We start from the raw sequence: 13891 nt of genomic DNA on the forward strand, positions 1-13891 counted from the left end.
GCCCCGGCGCGGGGTTAAGTCTGGGAGGCGTTGCCCTTCCGGTTCTCTCTCTGGGTACGTGGGGCTGCGTACCTGGACCTTGCAGACATGTCGGGGTTCAGCCCAGAGCTCATCGACTACCTGGAAGGGAAGATCTCCTTTGAGGAGTTCGAAAGGCGGAGAGAAGAGAGAAAAACCCGCGAGAAGAAAGTGAGTAGGCGCCGGGCTAGAATGCTGCTCCTGTCTTGTTGCCCTAATATGCTTAGAGAAACATGGGGCCAGGTGACCCCCTTGGCTGTGTTGGGGGGGCCTGGAACTCCCAGCAGCTTCTTCCCCTTCTCACCGGAACTCCGGTTCTCACCTGCCATCCTCCTGCCAAGCTTCTCCGAAAAACATTTCCCCCAACCCAAAAGTTTTGTCTTGATTGTAAACTCTCCTCTTTTTGTCTCTTGCCGTATTTACTCATTTCTACTTGTGAGTAGCCTAACAGTGGTAGGTTAAATGGGGGAGTGGGGAACAGTTTGGAGTCAGCGTATCTGCTTCCAGCCCTAGCTTTGCCACTAAGTGTCACTTTGGGTGGACAGCTCACCTCTCTTCTTAGGTCTCAGTTTCTTTATTTTTATACTGAGGGATCTGAGCTCCCATTTTTGAGGAGTCTCCCAATGGTGTGATGTGATCTTCCATAAAAACGCGAATTTTCTTGTCTGATAAAATCTTCAGTCATACATATTTTTCATAATTATGAAGAAATATTTGGATTTTCCATATATTCTCACTTAAAGTACAAGGGCAAACAAAATTGCACCTTTTGAAATTAGTTGGTCGATTCTTTTCTAATTCATGCAACTAATAGTGCCCTATTGTCATTTAAAAAGCTAGGATACAATATGCAAATTAATGAAATCCTCAAGCTGTATTTTTATTATTTTTTACAAATGACTGGTTCAGACTTAGACGTAAGTACTCAGTAAAGCTTTGACAATATTCAGATTTAGTTTCCACATGCATGTGTGGAGAGTTCATGTTTAATATAAATGGAAAGTGAGGCAAATGCCCTGTTTTCAACTGGAGAGAACTAAATATGCATTAGTGTTTTGAATCCTTAATGAATTTTCAATTACAGAATCTTCAGGAAAAAGGAAAGTTATCAGCTGAAGAAACTCCAAATGACTCTGAAGTTCCCTCATCATCAGGAATTGACTCTACCAAATCCCAGGACAAAGATGCCAATGAAGGTATGTCAAGACCATTTGCTACCTGGATTAAATGTTAAGAGTACCTAATAATTTAGTGAAAACATTTTTTCACTGCAGTGACATTCTGTTGTTAATTTCATGGTTTATTAGGAGAATAGTGCATAGTTAATAATAGATGCTCCATAAATATTGGTTGCATTATTGAATATGGTGAAGGTTAGTCTAATGGGTTATTTTTTGTGCAAAAGTGTTTCAAATTGACATCAATATTTGTTTGGGAGCCTTGTTAGAATTATTTTTTGATTGATTCTGTCAGTTGGTTATTAATGACTTCCAGACTATACTTCCAAAATTATAATGAATTATACTTCTATACGAAGTGGTTTCCAAAACACTGCTTTAGCTATAGGAGATGAGATAGATGGGTCAGTGTGGAAGCCCCTTGTTGGCTGCCCAGATGGGACCTCACACACAACATAGGTATCTGGTATTCTGCCTCATTCAGGGATCCAGTCCTCAGCTCCACATGTTCAAATATTACATTTTGTTAGTGCACCCAGGCTAATCAAACTCATCAGAGCATAACTGATGAACCAGTATGCAGACTTATTAATTTCCAATAACCGATATACTTTTCTAGTGATCAGAATATTGATAGTAATTCATGGTATCCATTTACCCATATCAAGTTTCCTGGCATGCTGAACTGTCAGTAGAATGTAGCTTCCTAAATAGGGTCTCACTGAGAATTAAATTAAATTTGCCCATTCTGGAGGGTAGAAGTAGAGGCTGTTTTCTCCCCTCTAAACAAACCTTTAGAAAACAAACAGGCTTTATTCCTAACTTCTGGGAAAAAGTTGGGAAGGAATGGCAAGAAAGGGAAAAAGTTGGGTTATATAGTTTCTTACCTTGGCAGGCAAGTGGGGTAGAAAAGTGAGCTGAAGTTGTTCTAACAACCTGTGGGTCCTTCCTTATCTGCTCAGGGGTGGAGCAGCTCTTCCATCATCAGCTCTTTGAAGGTGCAGCTGCAGTAGCAGGCACCACTGGTGCCAGCTAGCCCATCAGGCACTTCCTAAAAAAATGGGTTAATTGAATCTAATTCTAGCTCATCATGAGCAGTCAGGCACATGAGGAATGGATGGCCTCAGCTCAAATAATTCCATCGGTCTTTTTAAGATATTAATCTCTGCCCGACCAGTGTGGCTCAATGGTTGAGCGTCAACCCATGCACCAAGAGGTCACCGGTTTGATTCCCAGTCAGGGCAGGTGCCCAGGTTGTGGGCCAGATTCCCAGTGCAGGGCATGTAGGAGGCTGCCAGTTGATGTTCTCTCTCATCATGTTTCTATCTCTCTCTCTCCCCCTTCGTCCCTGTCTAAAATCAATAAAGAAAAAAAAAAAATTTTTTTTAAGATATTAAGCTCCCAATTTTCCAAGAAGATATTTTCCTAGGAGTTTATTAAGACCTTTGGTCAGAGCAGAAGAAGGGGTCAGTTTGAACAGGCTTTGACAAAGTCTGCTAAGTGGATTATGTGGCCACTGTCTTTTCCTCCTGTACGTTGCTGAACACCACTGCGAAGTTCTTGCTCTTGAGCACCTTTCCTACACACCATGCAAACAGGGCTTTCTTTTCATTTCATTTTCAGTTCATTGTTGCTGATCATAAAAACAATTAAGTTTTGTATATTGACCCTATATCCAGGAACCTTGCTAAGTTGGTATATTCTGACAGTTTGTATGATATATGTATATAGAAGATCATGTACAGTTTGTGTGTAGATTCTTATGGAATGTTCTATGTATATAAATCATATATAATGACAGTTTTAATTCTTCTTTGCCTTCTGTATGCCTTTCATTTCTGTTCCCTTATTACATTAAGTAGGAGCTCTAGTAAAATGTTGAAAGGAGTAATGATGGCAGACATACTTGTCTCATTCCCAGTAACTTTGAATAATTCACTATTAACTGTGTTTGTGGAAAAGTTTTGGGATGCTCTTTATCAAATTAAAGATAGTTCCTTCCATTTCTAGTTGACCAAGAATTTTTATCAGGAATGAGTGTTGGGTTTTATCAAATACTTTTCTGTGTTTATCAAGATGGTGATATTATTTTTTTCTGTTACTGTAATCATTTTTTTTGATGGGTAGGGTTTTATTTTACACATTTTTTTCATATTTGGGATATTCAGAATTCTTGAAGGTGATTGTTATGACTTCATAATGATCATTATTTCTTGCTCAGAACATGTGGATTTTTAAATTCTGTTCTTTCTTAAACCTACTGACTTACTTATCCAGCTTCTTTGAGGTTTGAGGTATTTCACCTAAGTGAATAAGCTTAAGGGTTTGTGTTTTTTTGATCCTCACCCGAGGATATTTCTTTACATTACTCTTCAGATAGAGCTGGAGAGAGAGAGAGAGAGAGAGAGAGAGAGAGAGAGAGAGAGAGAAGAAACAGAAACATCAATGTGAGAGAGACACATCGACTGGTTGCCACCTACACATCTCCAACTGGGGCCAGGGATGAACTGCAACCGAGGTACATACCCTTGGCCGGAATCAAACCCAGGTCTCTCTGCTCTGCGGGCGACGCTCTTACTGCTGAGCCATACTGGCCAGGTCTTAAGGGTTGTTGTTGTTTTTTAACACAAAACTAAGTATATTTAAAAATTTTTAACTATTTTGTTGGAACTTCCTAAAATATGTTACATGTCTCTGCTTTAACAGAAAATTGGCTTCTAAACTTAACCTTGGTCATTCAGAATTATCCTCATGAACTTACAAAAATTATTGTACTGTAGTGGTATTCTCAGATATAAAAGCAATATGTCATGTTATCTTTTGTTTCTGAAATAATAATACTGTTTTATTTATTTTTTTGAAAGAGAAAAGTGTGGCCCTGGCCGGTTTGGCCCAGCGGTTGGAGCGTCAGCCTGTGGTCCAGAGAGACCCAGGTTCGGTTCCTGCTAAGGGCACGTACCTCAGTTGCAGTTTGTCCCCGGCCCTGGTTGGTTGTGCTGGTGGCGGCCACTCAGTGTGTCCCTTTCACATCGATGTTTCTCTCTCTCTCTCTCTTCCTCTCTCTCCCTCCCACTCTATCTGAACAAAAAGTGGAAAAATGTCCTTGGGTGAGGATAAAAAAAGAAAGAAAGTGTGGCTTATTACAGCCTACCCAGTATTAATTAACAACATAATTAACAATGCACTTTACTTCCTGTTTAACCATTTATCCATTTTACATTTTCACTAAGATGATGAACTTAACACCAATGGAAACGAAGCACAAGTTTTCAATATCACGCTAGTAATAAATAGATGAATGTTTGGTGGCTATGTGGGTCCTTATCCTTGCTTATAAGTCCATAAATGTCTCTATGCTCTGTATCTGTCAATGAGGCAGTGGGTTTCAGGTTATTCTCTATGGTTTTCTCTAAAGTAATGGTGCTCTGTGGGCTCAGAGAACAGCCCTTCCTTTCTCTTACTTCTAGATAGGGAGATTAGCAGATGCTGTTTGCTTTAGGGAGGGAGAGAGTACTTTTCTCCAATCAACAATGATGCCTCAAGCTGATTAAAGAACATTGTTTATAGAACTAGAAAAGTATCAAAATGCTGCTAGTTCTAGGAGTCAAAAAAGATAAGATCTTGAAGGTTAAAATGGCAAGCATAACAAGAGTCTTACTGTTTCAATGAAAGATATCAAAGATCCAAGCCTTTTCTCTCCTGGACAGAAGAATATGTTTAAAAGTTCTTAAAATGTCAGATTAAAAAATGTAAAGCAGCCCTGGCCAGTTTAGCTTAGCGGTTGGAATGTCAGCCCACAGATCGGAGAGTCCTGGGTTCAGTTCCCGTCCCTGGCTCCGGTGGTTGTGTGGGTGGCAACCACTTGATGTGTCTCTCTCACATCGATGTTTCTTTCTCTCTTCCTTCCTCTCTCCCTCCTGCTTTATCTGAGGATAGATGCAAAAATGTCCTCGGGTGAGGAAATAAATAAATAATAAATAGATAAATAAATAAATAAAATAATAATAATAATAATAAAATAAAAACCGTAAAGAAATTCCTCCTCCTTTCCCCCACCCAAACATCGCAATCAGAGAAGGTTCCTTAATCACAGCTCTGACCCTATCACAGTTCACATGGAAGATAGGCAACAAATACCAGCAGCCTAACCACTCTCCCAGGTGTGATGACTGCAGCCAGCCACACAATGAAGGATGTCTATAATGATGACATTTTGTATTTAATATTCATATCTTCAAAAAATGCTAGGGCTTCCAAATAATACTGTTTTAATATTAATAAAAGTATTATGCTCTTACTACATTATGCTCTTACTGGGCATTATTCTAAGCACATATAAATAAAAACTTATCCTCAGAATAGCACTATAAGGCAATCATTATTACCCAATGCCCTCCTCCCTTTTTTTTGATAATTCTCACCCAAGGAGATTTTTTCCATTGCTTTTTAGAGAGAGTGGAAGGGAGGGAGGGACAGAGAGAGAGAAATATCGGTGTGAGAGAGACACACTGATTGGTTGCCTCCTGCCCTGACTAGGGCTGGGGATTGAACCTGCAACCCAGGTATGTGCCCTTGACTGGGAATTAAACCCACGACCCTTTGGTCCATGGGCTGATGCTCTAACTCCTGAGCTACACCAGCCAGGGCTCATTATTAACCCCTTTTTACAAATGAGGAAGTGGAGGTACAGAGAACTTCAGTAATTTGCCCAAGGTTACACACCTAGTGATAGATGGAGATGAAGTTTGAAACCAGACAGCATGGCCCTAGAAGCCTCACCTATAACCACTATGTTATACTACTGGTTCTATACCACCAGACTTATTTAGTTATGAGGTCTGTGTCTTAAAGTTCTTTAATTTTTTTCTCTCTGGTTTTAACTGTTACTGTGTATACTTCTGATTTCTCATTTAATTTTGTCTTGTTATATTTAGATGAGGCCCAAGGATGAGTTAGCATTCCTACAGAGTAAAGTACATGGCTTTATGATAGTTTTCTTTTTTGGGTGGTTTGGAAGTGTTCATTTGTCTGTTTTTTACTTTCAAGTTTGTTGGGATAGAAATTTATATTGCAGCCCTGGCCGGTTTGGCTCAGCGGTTAGAGCGTTGGCCTGCGGTCCAGAGAGACCCGGGTTTGGTTCCCGCTAAGGGCACGTATCTCGGTTGTAGTTTGTCCCCAGCCCTGGTTGGGTCATGCGGGAGGCAGCCACTCGGGGTGTCCCTTTCACGTCGATGTCTCTCTCTCTCTCTCTCTCTCTCTCTCTCTCTCTCTCTTTCTTCCTTCTCTCCTTCCCACTCTATCTGAACAAAAAATGGAAAAATGTCCTCGGGTGAGGAGAAAAAAAAATTTATATTGCCGAAAATACTGTTGTTTTTTCTTTTGACTACTGAGTGTTCTAAAGCTTTTTCAATGTGTCTTTCTTCAGGAGAAACATCAGATGGAGTTAGTAAGTCAGTTCACAAGGTCTTTGCTTTCATGCTTGGAGAGAATGAAGTTGATGAGGAGGAGGAAGAAGAAGAAGAGGAGGAAGAGGAGGAGGAGGAAGAAACACCTGAGCAACCCACTGCAGGAGATGTGTTTGTGTTGGAGATGGTTCTCAATCGTGAAACCAAGAAAATGATGAAAGTAAATTGTTACTTAATTTGGTAATATAAACAGAATGTCAGAATGTGACATTGAAAAATAATTCCAAGGGTGAAAAGGAAATACTGAGACAACTACTGTTACTGGTTTCTTATGTTTCATTTAGAGATTTGTTAAGATATAAAATCTTAATTATTTCATGTGTCAAAATGTACTATAGTTTTGCTATAAAGGTCCATATTGATATTTTTTACAACTTCAGTTTAGTAGACAGATTTGAAAGAAGGAGGATCTTCAGTGGATTGCATCATATAATAAGTCCCCTGGCCTATACATTTATTTTGCAGCATCCAGTTCTCCGGTAGTTATTATTCTATTTAGTAATTCCTGATTATTTTGTTTTTGCTTTCTTTAAATATTTTGCTGTGTTTTGAACTTTCTACTGTAGGAAATTTTGTTTTTTAAATTTTCTGAGGTGCTTGTTTTGGAGAGTATCATAGAATAATCTCTGTTCTTTCCTGCAATTGAATTTAACTATTTAGTCCTTAGGTCTGAATGTAAGTTGACAAGTTTTTAAAAAGAATTTTAGTTTTGTTATGGTCTGTATTTATTAATGTTGTAATTGAAGTCTAAGACATTACTGTATTTTAATCTACATGTCTTTTTTCTTTCCAGGAGAAAAGGCCTCGAAGTAAACTTCCCAGAGCTCTGAGAGGTCTCATGGGTGAAGCCAACATTCGTTTTGCACGAGGAGAACATGAAGAGGCGATTTTAATGTGCATGGAAATCATAAGACAAGGTGTTTTCTGTGGGGATTGTTGACATTGCCATTTAGCCTTAGCAAAGGGGGATTTTCATGAATGGGGCATGGTGGCGAGTAGAGGTTTTCATGAAATTACACTTTGGTCAGAGAAGAGAACGCTTTAAAAAAGTCAGAAATATATGAAAGTAAAATAAAGCAAATATAATCTAGTGTTTATTCTGAATTCCATTAAGTAGTTGTATAATCCTAATAGAGTTATTTAAAGAGTTTAAATATTAGAAGAATCCATGGTTTAAACCATGGGATTGGCATGAGCTCAAGCTTCTTCCCTCAGCCAATGGAATTTTTTTTTAATTCATTACAGCTCCCCTTGCTTATGAACCATTCTCAACTCTTGCCATGATATATGAGGACCAAGGTGACATGGAGAAATCACTGCAGTTTGAGTTGATTGCTGCACATTTAAATCCTAGTGACACTGAAGAATGGGTTAGATTGGCAGAAATGTCTCTGGAACAAGACAATATTAAGCAGGCTATTTTTTGCTACACAAAAGGTAATTAAAATGTTTTTCTCACTTTGATAAAATGTTACATAATCTTTTTTATAATTGTACTTGCTATGTTGGATTGATGTTAGCTAAAATATATTTGTACCTTGTATTCTTTATACCTGAGGTATTTGGGGTTCCTCTGTTTTCATGTTTATCAGCAGCATTATTTATCTTGTGAGCTGATACAGCACAAGAGAGTAGAAGAACAGAACCTTCATTTCCCACCAAGATCAGTGTTGGTTCTAAGCTATTCCCTGAGGGTTAATGTCAGACTGGAGTGACCAAATGAAGATGAATATGATTCCGGTTCATCTGGTCTTAGATTAAAACTAGCTGAGAGGCCCTGGCCGGTTTGGCTCAGCGGTTGGAGCGTCGGCTCGCAGTCTGGAGAGACCTGGGTTCGGTTCCCGCTAAGGGCACATACCTCGGTTGCAGTTTGTCCCCGGCCCCAGTCGGGGTTGTGTGGGTGGCAACCACTCGATGTGTCTCTCTCACATTGATGTCTCTCTCTCTCTCTCTCTCTTTTCCTCCCTCTCTCCCTCTCACTCTATGAATGCAAAAAAGTATCCTCACGTGAGGATTAAAAAAAAAGCCAGCTGAGAATTCTTGTGAAGATAGATTTATTCTCAAATAACCGGCGTAGTTTCATAGGAGAATTAGTTTAGAACAGTGGTTCTCAACCTTCCTAATGCTGTGACCCTTTAATACAGTTTCTCATGTTGTGGTGACCCCCAACCATAAAATTATTTTTGTTGCTACTTTATAACTGTAGTTTTGCTACTGTTATGAATCACCATTGGAAATATGTGTTTTTCGGTGGTCTTAGACGACCCCTGTGAAAGGGTCATTCAGCCCCCAAAGGGGTCACTACCCACAGGTTGAGAACCGCTAGTTTAGAATGTTTATTACATTTTCTTAAAAGAAGATGAACCACGCCCAGGTACCATGAACTCCTTTTTATGATTAAACTATCTTTTTTTTTTTTAGCTCTTAAATATGAACCTACTAATGTCCGTTATCTGTGGGAGCGATCAAGCCTTTATGAACAGATGGGAGATCATAAGATGGCAATGGATGGTTACAGGCGTATTTTAAACCTTTTGTCTCCATCTGATGGAGAACGATTTATGCAGTTGGCTAGAGATATGGCAAAGTAAGTTTAGAGTGAAATGTATATACATGCTGTTATTAATCATTATGTTTTAGAAATCAAAGCACATATTGAAGTAGGATGTACTTTTTTTTTTTTTTTTTTTTTTTTGGTTAATCCTCACCCAAGGATATTTGTTCATTGATTTTTTTTTTTAGATAGGGTGGAAGGGAGGAGTGGGGGAGCGAGAGAGAGAGAGAGAAAGAAACATCAGTGTGAGAGATATACACCAATTGGTTGCCTCCTGCACGACCCCAACCTGGGCCAGGGATTGAACCTGCAGCCCAGGTACATGCCCTTGACCAGGAAGTGAACCCAAGACCTTTCGATCTGTGGGCTGCCACTCTAAGCATCGAGCCAAACTGGCCAGGGCTAGAATATACTTTTTATTGAGGTTCAAGAAAGTGTTTTGCTTCTTGTATTTCATATTGTACTTGAATAGACAAGTGGCTTGGGTTTTTTTGGTTTTGTTTTCAGTACTTTTGTGTTTCCAATCCAACTGTGTGATTGCTTAAAAAATTTGTATATACAATTACCTTTCAGGTGCTCAGAAGCTTAAAAATGAAGCATATTCTGAAAGGCTGACTAGGTTCCCATGTTTCCATAAATTGTTTGAAGTTATACATTTGCAGTAATATTATTTTAAACTGTTGCAAATGTGCTAATGAGATGTTTGTGATCTGAGATCTTCTGAATCATCTTATCTTGAGCTAATAGTAGATAAAACATTTTAAGATAAAACATTTTCTTTATAGTTAGCATCTGCTACTGACTTTGGTATATATTTAATTCTAAAATATTATGCCCAACATCATTTATGTCTCTGATTTGCTGTACAGCGAAACAAAGCAGGAAGCATTTGGGCTAACTAATGCCTTGTGGTATGCTTTCTGTTCTAGAGATTTTATAGAATTTCAGTCTGGCATTAGCCATCTTGATATGGGTATTTTAGGGTTAACCCTGTTCATTCCATGGCCTCTGTTGTGAAGACACTTAGCTGTGAAATCGCCCCTCTGCTTGCAATGGTGGATTATGTTGGCCGACTGGAAGCATTTTAGGAAATTGGTTAAGGCATACCTATCTTAGGATAATTAAAATGGGAGCAGATGTTAGGGAAGAGTGTCACTGGCAAGGGAAATGATAAGTGCAAAGGAATGATCAGGGAACAACAAGGAAGCTGAAGGTTTAAAGGAAGCATTTCAGGGGGTAACATCAAAGAGGTCTCATGTAAGGGTTTTTGCCTTCACTTTGACTGACTCTAAGCCAGTGGAAGGTTTTGAGTAGAAGAGTGACATGATCTGACTTAAATTTTAAATGCATCAATTCTGGCTGCTCTTTTGAGAATAGATTCAAGAAAGGTAAGTGCAGAAGCAGGGAGAACAGTTAGGAAATTATTGCAGTAATCCATGGAAGGGATAATGGTGGCTTGGACCAGGGTAAAAGCAGCAAGTGGTGGTGAGAAGTAACCGGATCCTAGATGTATTTTGAAGGCTGGGCTCTCGGGATTTTCTGATACATAGAAGATGGTGTGTGTGTGTGTAAGGGGGTGGGCAAGAGAAGAAAAGAGAAGAGTTCTGAGGACCGACCCCTGTGTACTCCAGTGTTTAGAAGTGTGGAAGATGAGGAAACGGGGACCAAAAGGAAGTGGGCCGTGAAGTAGGCGGAAACTAAGAGAACATCATAGTCTAGAATTTTATTAAAGTGCTTTCTTTAATAAAATTCTGTGTGAAATAGTGCAGAAAGACATATAAAATGAGGACTGAGCATTGACATTGGAAATGGGGTGGGGGCTCCTGGGCAACAGGCAACTCTTTGGAGAAATTTATAATAGGAACAAAAGAATAGGAAGGTAATTGGAATGGGTTGTAGGAGTGAGAGATCATTTCTAAATTGAGAAAAATTAAAGTATAATTGTATTCAAATGGTTATGATTCACAACTGAGGGACATATTGAAGATTCATGACGGAACAATGGATTGAGTGATATCCTTGAGTAGGTTGGAGAGAATGGGATCTAGTTGGGGAACATTCTTATGATAAAAGGAGAATGGAGACAATATGTGGGTATGGGTAAGTAGGTGGGTAGATGTGTTGGGAGTATGTGGGATGTCTGATTCTCTTGTAAAACAGAAGCAAGGTGAGAGAATGGGGGAGTGTTGGAGGTCTGGAGAAAAGATGTTAAATCGTTGTCCAGGCCCTTAGGACCTGCAGCATTTTCACCATGGAGCCTGTCCCAAATGTGGACTCCCAGCCCTGACCCAGCACCACTGGATCAGAATATGCCTTTTTAGAAGACCCCAGCTGATCTGGATGCACATTCAAGTTTGAAAAGTACTGGACAAGGGAGCTGTAGTGAATGCCGATCAGCACTATGGGCCTACTCGAGGCTGGTGGTCACTAATTTAGAATGAGTCTAGTCATATGGTCGGCTGGGCAGCTGGTGGTGAAGAGTAGGCATATTTGGATTAACCAGGGTTGGAGTTTTATCGAATGATTTTGATGGAGGGAGAGAAGAGCAGGAGAATTAGGAGATGCTAATTAGCAGGAGGATAGGAAGTAATTATAATGTTGGATCATAGAAAGGGAGGAGAGTGAGGACAGGAAGGGTGCAGAGACAGTGAGAAAGTGGGAGGACCAATGCTATACAGGTCCCATCGAGGGAGAAGAGTTGTTGGTGTTGGGTTACAGAGGGAATGAGCTGGAGTGATGTGAGGTAGCTTGGGGAGAGTGAGATACTTGACACTGACATAGTTATACTGACTTTGGACATTTTTCTCTGACTCAGCTCTGGTTATGATTTTAAAGAAGAGTGTTTCTCTTCTCAAATTTTAAGAAAATGAATATCAGCTAGAGGGCCTAAGCAAGGAAATGAATTTTATAATCTGAGTTAAATAAGCACTCATCCCTTTTGTCATTTATTTTTTTAGGAGTTACTATGAAGCCAATGATGTTACTTCAGCTATTAACATAATTGAAGAAGCTTTCTCAAAACACCAAGGCCTCGTCTCCATGGAAGATGTTAACATAGCAGCCGAACTGTACATTTCTAACAAACAATACGACAAAGCTCTGGAGGTAGGAACACTAGTGTTTCTCTTTAGGTTTGAAACACATTACTGTGTTCTAGAAATTCTAGGTCCTCATTTTAGTTATATATATTACTTATGTAAAGTCTCTATGGAAACATATTTCTAGATTCTGTGCTAATTACATGTGAAATATATAATGTAATTATTACATGATAAAAGCTATCATCACTGTCACGGGTGCCAGGCATAGCTATACTTCAGGATAGCAGGACTGAGCCAGACTAATCACTATATTGCAGTTCTTTTGTTGTTGTTATTCCTCACCTGAGAATATTTCTCCATTGATTTTTAAAGAGAGTGGAGGGGGGGGAGGGAGAAACATTAGTGTGAGAGGCACATTGATTGGTTGCTTTCGGCATGACTTTGACCGGGGCCGGGGATCAAACCCACAACCCAGGTATGTGCCTCTGACCGAGAATTGAACCTGCAACCCTTCAGTCCACAGGTCAGTGTTCTCACTGCTGAGCCAAACCAGCCACAGCTATAATGCAATTCTTAATCTGTTGGGAAAAGTAGATTGGTTTGAAATACTTCAAAAGTTCATATGGAATCAAAAAAGACCCCGAATAGACACAGCAATTTTGAAAAAGAAGGACAAAGTAGATGAGAATCACAATACCAGATTTCAGGTTATACTACAAAGTGACTGTAATCAAAAGATTTTGCCTGGTACTGGCAAAAGAACAGGCATATAGACCAGTGGAACAGAATAGAGAACCCAGAAATGGACCCAAAGCAATGTACTTAATTAATATTTGACAAAGGTGGCAAGAGCATACAGTGGAGTAAAGACAGCCTCTTTAATAAATGGTGTTGGGAAAATTGGACAACTACATACAAAAAAATGAAACTAGACCATCAACTTACACCATACACAAAAATAAACTCAAAATGGATAAAAGACTTAAATGTGACCCGTGAATCCATAAAAATTCTAGAAGAAACTGTAGGCAACAAAATTTCGGACATCATAGGCAGCAGAATTTTCACTGATACATCACCTAAGGCAACAGAAACAAAGGAAAAAATGAACACATGTGACTACATCAAACTAAAAAGCTTCTGCACAGCAAAAGAAACAACCATCAAAATGGAAAGGCAACCCATTGCCAATGATACATCAGATAAGGGGTTAATTTCCAAAATATATAGAGTACTCATACAACTCAACAAAAGGAAGACAAAGAACCCAATTTAAAAATGGGCAGAGGAGCTGAATAGACACCTCTCCAAACAGGACATACAAATGGCCAAGAGACATATGAAGAAATGCTCAACATCACTAATCATCAGAGAGATGCAAATTAAAACAACAATGAGGTATCACCTCACATCTGTCAGAATGGCCACCATCAACAAATTATCAAACAAGTGTTGGCAAGGGTGTGGAGAAAAGGGAACTCTAGTACACTGCTGGTGGGAATGCAGACTGGTGCAGCCACTATGGAAAACAATATGGTGTTACCTCAAAAAATTAAAAATGGAACTTCCATTTGACCCAGTGATCCCACTTCTAGGAATATACCCTAAGAAGCCTGAAACACCAATCAGGAAGAA

The 13891-nt window shown here is 39.4% G+C and overlaps 1 protein-coding gene across 1 annotated transcript in view; it reads left to right on the forward strand.

Moving 5' to 3' along the window:
• The window catches only part of GTF3C3 (general transcription factor IIIC subunit 3), a 35167-nt gene continuing 21276 nt past the window's right edge, over positions 1–13891 (forward strand). Inside the window, exons 1-7 of the mRNA XM_036254549.1 lie at positions 1–189; positions 1103–1214; positions 6622–6821; positions 7455–7578; positions 7907–8098; positions 9083–9248; positions 12173–12320. Of these exons, the coding sequence (XP_036110442.1) occupies positions 88–189; positions 1103–1214; positions 6622–6821; positions 7455–7578; positions 7907–8098; positions 9083–9248; positions 12173–12320 (1044 nt within the window). The 5' untranslated portion in view covers positions 1–87. The remainder of the gene's footprint in view (positions 190–1102; positions 1215–6621; positions 6822–7454; positions 7579–7906; positions 8099–9082; positions 9249–12172; positions 12321–13891) is intronic.

The sequence above is a fragment of the Molossus molossus genome, unplaced genomic scaffold (genome assembly GCF_014108415.1).
Source record: "Molossus molossus isolate mMolMol1 unplaced genomic scaffold, mMolMol1.p scaffold_m16_p_11, whole genome shotgun sequence".
In the NCBI taxonomy this organism is placed as follows: domain Eukaryota; kingdom Metazoa; phylum Chordata; class Mammalia; order Chiroptera; family Molossidae; genus Molossus; species Molossus molossus.